General features: G+C 41.3%; 1 protein-coding gene across 1 annotated transcript; it reads left to right on the top strand.

The window, feature by feature from the left end:
• The first annotated feature begins 2,514 nt into the window (after nucleotides 1-2,514).
• Nucleotides 2,515-9,044, top strand: LOC147203474 (uncharacterized). Its single transcript, XM_086114334.1, has 8 exons — nucleotides 2,515-2,979; nucleotides 3,569-3,684; nucleotides 4,169-4,272; nucleotides 4,924-5,098; nucleotides 5,193-5,301; nucleotides 6,445-6,530; nucleotides 7,676-7,746; nucleotides 7,891-9,044. Exons 1-8 carry the CDS (start codon nucleotides 2,515-2,517, stop codon nucleotides 9,042-9,044), a joined length of 2,280 nt encoding a protein of 759 aa, XP_085970460.1.
• The last annotated feature ends 2,136 nt before the right edge of the window (nucleotides 9,045-11,180 follow it).

Consider the following 11,180-nt stretch of genomic DNA (forward strand, 5'->3'; position numbering starts at 1 on the left):
AGGATTATTATCAGGCTCCTGAAGAGCTTGCTGACATCAAGTATTAATCCAATGATTGATGAAACATCTCTAAGGAGCAAGTGAATGAGGCATCTTCATAAGCCGCTTTACTTTGCCATATTCAATATGGCTGTGGTGTCGACATAATCAAGATGGTGTCTATGTATGACTACTGTAAATGTCGCTGTTAATACTTGCCAGCAAAACACTAATGACTGGGAGTTGCAGCGTACGATAGCATCAAATATATGGAGCAAATGATTTTGGAAGTACTGCCTGGGGTTTTAATAATAATTGATAATTCACAGGAGCCCTCATCATATTTGGGGTCCCCAGAAAGTCTCCCCATTTCCCCCGCATGTGAAGGCCTCTGCATCCAGAGCAAGTTTTCTGCCCGACATTCCAGGTTGGCAGTAGTGATGAAAACGCAACCTCCAATAACATAAACTCAGGGCTCTCTCATTCATTATGAATATTCTTACTCATGTTACTGACAATGTTGTTGTTCACTCACCTTCCATGCAGGCAGCGGCGTTTAGTTCCCAGGCAGTGAAGAAATGAAGTTTGAATGGTCGGTGTCTTTGTGCCCTTGGACCGACCGGTGACCAGTCCAGGGTATAGGCTGGCTATCCTCCATAGTTACCTGTGTTAGACTCCATTTCCACAGAGAGATAAGTCAAATTTTGCATAGGGCTTCATGGAATTTCGGTAATGCCAAGGACCCCCTACCGTACTGTACTGTACTGACAGACTTATGTATGACTGGACTAACAATGCCGCTGACTCGCCATAGGGAGAAGTGATGCCAACGGCGGCCATCTCATGTTGCCCCTTGCTAAGCGTGCCTAACTTGGATAGCTGTGATTCCTGTGCTGCATTTTCATGTCTCTAAGACCAAAATGGCACATTGTGTGGCGTACAGTTGGACCAATACGTCTGGTATAAGCGCTACATGCAAATTTCATCAGGAAGAATACAATTAGAATTGTTATCTTATAAGGTCGATTCTCAAATGCTACTGAAAGATAAATCTGCATCATGTTGTCAGAAGTATGAACCATGAAATCAAAGTAAAGTTCCATCAGGAAAAAAAAAATCACTGCGAAATGTAAACCTAAACTCTTAACTTACGATATTGAGATAATGTACTGTGAATGGCCAACGCAAACAGTAAAGTTAATTCTTTGAGAGCCTCTCATTACTCCATACAGGGATTCTGGTGTAAAACACGCACTAACAACAGTGTTTTCAGTGTAAGAAAACAACAGAAGTTGTCAGTAACCGTGGCAATGTAAGATGACTGTCCATTGAATTATACTGTAGAGCCACCTGTTGTTGTGCCACATGCTGACCATGCAGACTAGCTTTGAATTGGGGGATAGCCAAAACATTTTCAGTGGGATGGCCAGGGTAACACAACACTTCAGTGAGGGGGTGTTCGGGGTGGCCGTGTGTGCATCCTTCATTCTTTATCACACAAAGTAGGATCCAATGTCAGGTTTTATGAAATAAAATTTACACCTGTCCAGAACGGTGTCCGTCACACTCATAATCAAGAAGGAACAAGTTGCAGTAAAAAGCAACATTTTGATGAGCTTAATTAACGAGATAATACAATTTTCTTTACAGTGGCTTTGCTTTTGTGTACTATCTCGTAGTCTACTTCAATCTCATTTACTGAGCAGTAGCTCACAGTCAATCAGACCAAGGCCATTTTTTAAAGGATGATCAATGGCTCATTTATTCATATTAATTCTGAAACTCACAATGGCACAAACGTCACTTAATTCTTCACAATTTTAACAGTTGCTTTTTACTGAGGGTTGTTCTGGCTTGTTTCCATTAGTGTTTCTGCAAGATTGGTATGGATCTGCATTTTATTTCATGAAACCATGACGGTATAATAAACAAGTACTTCTCGGTTGTTAACTTGCTATGGTGCGAAAGCAATGACTTTGATTGACATTGACAATAAGAATTGGATGTTCTTAAAACTCATTATTTTAGTGTTTGCATTCAGATCACTTGTTCATGTATTCTTTCAATCTGCAATTACTATATAAAAGAAACTACTTGTGATGGAGTATAATGGAGTCAAAGAATACTGCATCCATGTGAAAATAGCAGCAAAACCACAGTTATCAACATTTTCCCCGAGAAATGGGCAGCCACTAGGCCACCTCTGTCCACCCTGTAGCTCTGGCCCTGGCATTAAAATGGACAAAAAAAATCTTCTAAACCACAGGGTTTTTTTTTAAATTTGTTTGTTTGTTTTAAATCTGAAGTATAGACCAAATTTTTTATCCTCTTCAAAAGCTTTTTACGAATGAATACATAGTAGATAAAATAAGCCATTTGGGTTCGGTGCTCTACCCGTCCTCCTGCTCAATCAGGGGGAGCGCAGGTGTGCTAATGAGGCTGCCAGATTAGACGTCAGTGTGCAACTCTCTGCTAGTTGCGGCTCAAATCTACTATCTGGCCGCCCAGCCCAGTTGGCTCCTTTTACTTCAAGCCATGTTGGTGTTTTCGTGGCTCATGTGGATATTTTATTGCAGTCCAGCTGTGGGTGGTCCGGTTCAGCACTTGACTTGGTCAGAGGAGGCAAATCCGGTTGTCCAAGAAGACGAATCCGCGCGCTCTTCCTTCTACCACTTGCCGGTGTTCCTGCACGCATCGCAGCCGCTTGTCGTCAAAGAGTTGCTTCGGCCCGCTCCTCGCCAGAGCTTCGTTCCCGCTGAAGTGACCGCGCTGTTGTTCCCACAGTCACCACAGCACCCAAGCACGCCACAGGCTCCACGTACACGCCCTGTGGAAGTTTGGTGCGGCTCCAGTGAGATAGTGGTGCGCGTGGATCGCTTGCAGTTACGCGCGTGGCCGCATGCAGCTCTGTATAGTCTGGGCTCGTGTCAGCCCACCACTGTGTCCTCACACTTCCTGTTTTTCCACTACGCACTAACCGACTGTGCGTCTGCTTCTCAGGTAAACACACACGAGAGGGCCTCCTTAAAAGGCTTTAATTCACAGTGTCAAAGTCAAGGCCCGGGGGACAGATCTGGCCCGCCATATCATTTTATGTGGCCCGCAAAAGCAAATCAAGCATGTCAAGTTCAATGCTGCTCGCTAAAGGCTGCACCAAAATTTCAAATTGTCATATGTAATCCACAGTAACAGTCATTGTTCTTGACTTCTGATTTTAAAACTAGTTACTCATTAATTTGTCGTGCACTGTGTATGTAATATGTGGAGGGGATTAAACATTTATATGGTTTTCTAAAATTCATAACGGCCCTCCAAGTGAAACCATAACTACAATGTGGCCCGCGACAAAAATGAGTTTGACACCCCTACTTTAATTGGTGGAAAACACATTTTATAGCGTCTTCTAATGTATAATTAGCATGCATTGTGACTGTATTGTTCATGACATGGTCGCAGACACATCACTGTTAATATTCCCATGAGTCCCACAAAGTGTATATTAAGCCCTGAACAGAATCACAAGTGGATGGAGAGACGATAAAGTCAATGTTGCTTTTTCAACACTAACGTTTGAATTTCACTCTTTCAGGTTGTTGCTGGTGGTCAGTTGGTGTATTCTTTTGCTCTTTATTATACCCCACCGCCACAAGGCTACATCATTCGCGTTCTGCCATTTAAACTGTCGATCCACTGCTTTTACAACAGGTAATTTTAAACATAAAAACACCTGCTCTCTTCTCCCTCTTAAAAGAAACGGGTTTTGACTCATCACTGTCCAGTCTGAATTTACTATAGAGCCAATTTAAAGTGTTGCCTTAAAGTTCAAATAGCCCAACAGTTTGGAGTTTGGTCATTTTGAGTTGGGCCACAATTTTGTTGGAAAAATATCTTTTTCTGTGTGTGTTTTTATTTATTTATTTTTTGTGCCTAATACTGACAGATGATTGCCAGCAGCCATATGGTTGACTGAGCAGATGTGTTGGTTTAGTGTTGTAATTATTTTGTAAATTAATAAAATGACAGTGCTAAAATAATGATTCCTTAATTGCACAGAGGAAAAAACAATAGTAAAAACATTTACCGGTGGAATGAATTGTAATAAGGAAGAGTCCTTCTTACCATTATGATAGGTTGTTGTACAGTGTGACAGTGATGTGTTGGTAATAACGTGAATGTCCTTTTGTTTTAGGTTTCATTACGCTTACCAAGTTGGCTACACACCTCAGGTCCAGCATACAACCTTCATGAAGAGTCTGAGAACAAAGCTTAGCTTCAGCCTCACTGTCTGTAATGGTAAAGTGGAGCCCCTATGCAACATGTCTCAATGATACTCTAGTATGCTTTAAGTTTACACTTGACCCGCCCCCCCTGTATCTCAACCCAGCTGGTCCGGTAACACAGATGGCTAATGCAAGGTCTTGTTTCTGGTTCAGGTTTCTCCTCTTTTTCATTGTCTGCGCCAAAATTCGATGGTGTCCGGTACCTGCTCTGCAAAAAAAAAAATCCATCATATAGTGTATCTTATAAAACGGAATTGCTAACTTTAGAAATGTTTCTCAAAGCACATTTAGGTATTTTACACAAGTCACAGCATTAGGTACCCCTGCATAAACTTTTGAGATCCATCAATTTGTTTTCAAAAGCTGCGCCGCTGCAATTTCTTTCGCTATTTTCAGTGCTATACATTAAATGCACACTTTTCGAAGTGTCGTTATCATATGAGGTTGTCTAGAACAACTTCATGTTCAATGTTTTTTTTTTCTTGCCTCTTTTAAACAGTCATTTAAATAACGGAACCACATTTAGTGAACTCAAATGTGCGCATACTTATAAATGTCCTTAAGAGAACAAAATGATTTGGCATTCAGCTGGTGTGCAGTATATTTCATGTGACTCATTTATTCATCATTTTGTACATGAATGTGTACTGTATGTGTTGGGCAGCCCGGTGGGAGCCCCTTTCTCCTGGCCACTCATTTGTTCTGGGTGAACCGGTGAATTTTGTGGCCCAGATTGGAAGCCCGTTGGAGGGTGAGAGGCTCTTTGTTGACTCGTGCTACGTGGCCAACTCCAAAGACCCAAATGGCATGACCAAAGTGGATATCATCACTAACTATGGGTGTGTCTCTATGAATTACATAAGCTTGCTCATTTGTTCTCCAGTTATTGGTTCAAGTTGCATTAAATGATGTGCTTGTGCTTTGGTTTTGCAGTTGTATGACAGACAGCCAGAAGGAGGGGAGTTCTTCCCACTTTTGGTCAAGGAGTCATAACATGCTGAAGTTTTCGATCGATGCCTTTCTCTTCAGCGACGTATCACAGGTGAGAAAATACATGTGTTTATATGCAATCGGTTTCTCAATGTCTCTGTCCTCAAAACCCACTACCACTTAAGTTGGGAAGTTTGTGTTCAAGAGAATACGATAATTTGCAAATCACGTTCAACCTTATTTAATTGAATTAAAGAAGAGAGATTTCGTGTTCAAACTGATAAACTTTGTTTTTAGCAAGTAACTATTATCTTAGAATTTTCCGGTTGCAATACATTCCAAAAAAGCTGGAAAGGGTCATGTTTACCAGTGTTTTAAATCACCTTTTCTTTTAACAACATTCAGTAAACATTTGGGAACTAAAGCTTTGTCGGTGGAATTTTTGCCCATTCTTGCTTGATATACAGCGTCAGTTCATATATTACGCTTCATCATGTGCCCCACGTCTTTAGTGGGAGACAGGTCTGGACTGCAGGCTGACCAGTTTCATACCCGCACTCTTTTACAGCGAAGCCACACTGTCATAACACGTGTAGAATGTGGTTTGGTATTGGCTTGCCGATGCGTCCATGAAAAAGACGAATATGTCTGTCCAAGACCTGTGTGGATCTTTCGGGTTTCTTTGGTGCCTTCAAAGAAGTGTAAATTACCAATGCCATTAGCACCAACACAGCTCCATATCACCACAGATGCTGGCTTTTGAACGTTGACCAGATGGTCCTTTTCCTCTTTGGCCCGGAGGACACGACGTGCACAATTTCCAAAAACAATTTGAAATGCGGACTCATCAGAACATAGAACACTTTTCCACTTTGTATCAGTCCATCATAGATGAGCTTGGGCCCAAAGAAGCCAGCAGTGTTTCTGGCTGTTGTTGTTAAATGTCTTTTACTTTGCATAGTAGAGTTTTAATGAGAGTGAATAAAACCGCACCTATATGCTTTATGCCAAAGGAGCTATTGTATGTTGGAGTTACAATACCATTTTCAATGGGGGTTTTTTTCTTTCTCTTACTGTGTAGTCCCAATGTTCAAAAATATATAAACTTTTCCAAAAGTGCTTAATCAAAAAAGACGTGCAGATCTCAGCCAAAGCCAAACAATAATTCCAGATAGTAGTTGATTGTGTCTTCTTACCATTCGTGGCTAGCGTACCACTGTGCTTAAGATTTACTGTTGCTGTGGTCTTTGTACAGGTGCTATACCTTCACTGTTCAATGTCAGTCGGTGTCACCACGTCCCACACCTCCAAGTCTTGTAACTACAACCAAACAACTGGAAGGTAAGTGATTATTAAAACCGCATGTGAGTAATTAAACTGCTACAATACCATGTGCAGTATAAATGATTAGAATTCCATCCATTATCCGAGCCGCTTATCCTTACAGGGCATGCGGGAGCTTATTCCAGCGGCCTTTGGGCAGGAGGCAGGACATACCTTGAACTGGTTGCTAGTCACACCTAGGGACAATATTATGTTCCACTAACCTCCCATACATGTTTTTGGAATGTGGGAGGAAAATTGAGTATATGGAGAAAACACATGCAAGCATGAGGAGAACATGCGAACTTCACACAGGAAGGCTAGGACCCGGAATCGACCACCGGAACCCCTGAATAGTAATAATAATAACATATTGTAGACATCATTTTTACATTAGTTTTGGTAAGCCTTTTGTTTCCGTTTAAATTGCACAACAAAATTAACTTTAATCTTTGAATGATGTCTCCCCTAATTTGTGTGCAGTGTGAATAAAGTAAAAGCAATCAAAATTGGATTGTGCATAAATATTTTTGTAATGCGTACTCTTTGATAATCATCTCCATGTTCTAAAGTATTACAATATCAGTGAACCTATTTCAAGCCAGTGTTGCGTAGTTTTGGGCACCAGAGGTCTCGAGGAGAAGCTAGTGCTTTTTCAGACTTTCAAAACGGGTGCTTAAGAACACAGAAAGGAATATGCAGCCAAAGAGGCTGAACAAGCCCCGAATCTCAAAATGTCTAAAACAAAAGTAAATGTCCTTTGCTTTCACCTACTGTATGCAAATATCTCCATTTCGTTTTTCACTTTCCCATCTTTGAATGTTGGCTACAGAGGTACAGTCTTGAATCTTACATTAGCACCTTTGGCAAGTGGAACTGTTATTCTTTGTATTCATAAAAATGCTTTAGTGTAGTTCGTGTTCTTGGAACTGATATGTTCATTTGTACACAACGGTGTTTGTTGACAGCAGACCGTATTTGCTGGTGCCGCGCTGCAAATAAGTAAAGCTCACCACACTTTAAAAAAAAAAAAAAGGCTTAGCTGGTAATTGAGCTGAGTGACCACATCATTTTTAATTAAGATAAAGAATGTTTAACTTTTTGAGGGGATATATTTTGTCTGAACCACAATCTTGTCTTGGTGCCCCGTTTCGTGTGTTCAGGTGGGAGGAGCTTGACGGATCAATGTCACTGTGCTCCTGCTGTGATTCCGTATGTGGCGATATGCAGGACTGTAAGTTGTCAGCAAATATACTTTTGTTGCATAAATGCCACGTGTTTTACATGCTTGCTGTGGTAATATTAATTGAAGTATAAGAATGTGTTACTGTCACCACCTGGAGAGTTTTGAGACGTTTCGGTTTTATGTCCTCCTCAGCTGTGAAGAACATAGTTCGCAGTCCTGGCTGGATCACTCGCCAGAAGGATGAAGGGGGGTTAAAAATGAAGGATTCACCTGTTCACTTGGAGGCGGAAGAAAAATTGCTTGATCAGGAAGTACACAGAGTTCACTTTCAAAAATTGGGAACTTTTCCATCGGCCACCAAGACAGAGCATAAGAAGAGAGAAGAGTCTGTTGGTGAACAGACTTCTATTTTTCCGGATGGAGAGGAAGCACCAAGGCCCCGAACAGCAATCGGCATACCTAACAAACCGGGCAACCGGGGATTAGTTGAAAAGGATCTGATGACTGACGGCCAAAGGACAGAGCCAACATCAGATGGCACCATTATCTTGGATCACAGTACGCAACATGTGTCTGAGAGTAGAGAGGGTGCAACCTATGCTGACAGTGATTCTATGAGAGGTTCCGGTAACAACAGCACTGTCACTCCAGAAAGTGCTTCTACCACCACGACTTCCATTGCACAAAACTCCAATGTTGTTGGCGATCTTGGTTCTGCTGAAAAGGGTTTCACAGATTTTATTCCAAGCGCTGAATTGTGTTTGCACATCGATAAAAAAAGTTGCCTGTCCAAGGATGGTACAGTCATGGTTGGAAAGGGTAACACAAGTGTTGAGCATACGGATCCTATCCGAACCTCTGCATCCAAAACCACTAGACTGATGCTGAAAGTTGGAGAAGAGTCTGCAAACAGTTCGGCGAAAACAGACTCTTCTGAGTTGGATGATGTCGGCAAATCAGCAGAATCGGTTGGCCGACAACTAGAAAGGATGCCAGAGCCAGTCGTCTACTATGTTGATGGTCAAGGACTTGATGGAGGTGATATGCTTCAAAGTCTTCAGGTCAGAGAATGGGAATCGGACCCATCTGCCAAATTAAGAGGCCCGGCGTGTGCTGACGGGTCTGATTGCAGTTCTGGAATTGAAGAAGATGAAGCACTTCAACGTGGTCAGTTTGCCATCGCAGCCAAGACAAAAAAAGTAGAAGACAAAAACTCTGGCGTCACTTCAGGCTCGACAAGTTCTCAGGAAGTGCTTGACAATTCCCATCACTCTGCTGTGATAATAGTCACAAATACAGTGCAGGAGAACAAGCATTTTGGAATTGATGATTGGCTGACCAAGTGAAGATGAACATGCACATCAAAGGGAAATGGACAGGACATTTAAATTGAGTCCCAATACTTTCGACATGGACATTTCTTCTGGCAAAGCTAACATGACTCACAGCGTTGTCAACAGTTTGGTGTTAAGAATGAAAAATTTAAATACCGTAGCTTCACCTATGTGGTGTATTAAAGTCATCTTCCAATAAATTGCATTAAATTCTACTTTTATTTTGTTATTGATTGCTGTTTTTGTAATAAACCTGTAAAATCCAGCATGGACACCTCAACAATTACGCTCACTTGGAATGCAAGGTCTCAACCCAGTGTAATTCTTTGAAAGACATTCCACCCCCCCGGCTGGACCATGAGACTTGTTCATACATTTTTATAAACATGAAAATAATTATGGAACACAATGGTCCCAATTTAAGTGGGCGCTTGACTGCGGTCGTATAAAAATAATGCAAAAAAAAAAATTAAGCTCTAACCTCTATTTCAATTGGGGTTTTTTTCTTCATTCCCTTGCAACTCTTTGAGAGCGAGCGGGCTCTTTCTGATAAAGGCAAATGTCTGTCAAGAATATGCCTCTTAGGAGAGCGGCTGTTTAAAAAGCCTCCGACGAGCAACAAGCAGGTGGATTCCCTGAAGGCGTATGTAAAGTTGTGTAAGTGTAAAGTCTTTTTTTTTTTTTTTTTTCAAATCTCAAAAGTGATGATACAGGCATGGACTTCGGCTTGGGCTTTTACTTGTATAGCGCCTTTCTACCTTTAGGTACTCAAAGCGCATCAACCCTTTCCTCATTTACCTCCTGATGACTCGGCAACGGAAGGTTCAAAATCCTGCTATAGGACACTTTGACCAGTCACAAGGGTTGAGAATTGAACGCCCAAGCTGAGGGTTGTGAGACTACCACTCTACCACTGAGCCATATCGTTCTGACATACTATACAGTTGAAAGCCCATTTCAATGGTTGAGAGACTTTTTGACTTTTTTTTTTTTTTTTTGCTAATAGTTGCTGGTCCAAAATGTATTCACTCCAAATCACAACACCCATTTCGTGAAATGAACAAACAGCTTAGCCATAGGGCATCTCATTTGGATATGATGATTCTTACATAATAGAAATACAGAATGGATTGAGTGACAATAGGCCCCAAAATTGGGCTTTTGTTAGAATTGTATTCGAATGAAAAGTATTTTCCCTTTATTCAAGTTGTTATAACATTTATTCAAATGCTACATTTTGTTATGTTCGGGTGTCAGAAGTAGTGTATTCGTCTATAGTACTATAGATCATTTCAACTCACCCACATCCACCACCCCAAAGGTTCTTTGTTTTGATTACCATACTTCAATGTTTGTTTTTAAATGAAATGTGCATCATATGCTCACTAGATGTCAGAGATTTTCTCGGACAAAGTTAAAGAAATGACTCGGCACACAGGAAAATTGTCTTCAATATCGGCGGGAGCGGATCTCTGAGAGCGAACGACGGTTAGTTGCTCCGCGATCACACTCTCCTCCCTCTCCGCCGGTTCGAACTTTTATTGCAAAATACAAGAAAGACACTGCCCCCCGAGATTTGCACCCCGCGCCCCCCGGTAATGATCTGATTTACCCAAATACACAAGTCACAGACTTTGCTGATGACTAATGTCCACCTGGGCGCGACAGCTGTTCCCAAACTGTCTTTTGGTATTCAACGACTCTTTGTTCCCAATTTGTTTATTCCCACTCTGTGATTGAATTTAGCCTTCGCCCCCCTTGCTTTAACGTGATTACTCAGGAAAGGCCCTCCGCCTAAACGGCCGACACCTCTGCGCTGAGTATGTCTAGACATGCCCAAATTAACCGAAACTTTAAACATGATACAATTTTGTTCGTAGATTTCTCTATCACTAGATCAAAATTAAGTTTTAGATGTAATGTGACAAATCCCTTATTTTTCTGTAAAGTTTTTTTGTGGCAAATGGCTCCTCCCGGATTAGTTTATTTAAAAAAAATGTTGAAGTCTAAATCTGATAAAGAAGACTGACGTCAGTCACTTGAAGAGTGAAAATAAATTATTGTAGGTGCCCATTTATCCTGATCCCATTCCTCACCGTTGTATGTCCTTTGTACATGCAACCCGAAATTGTCAGTGGAAATGAGCTA

This window comes from Hippocampus guttulatus, chromosome 6 (assembly GCF_054856545.1).
Source record: "Hippocampus guttulatus isolate MCC_2025c chromosome 6, RoL_Hgut_1.0, whole genome shotgun sequence".
NCBI classification, from domain to species: Eukaryota; Metazoa; Chordata; class Actinopteri; order Syngnathiformes; family Syngnathidae; genus Hippocampus; species Hippocampus guttulatus.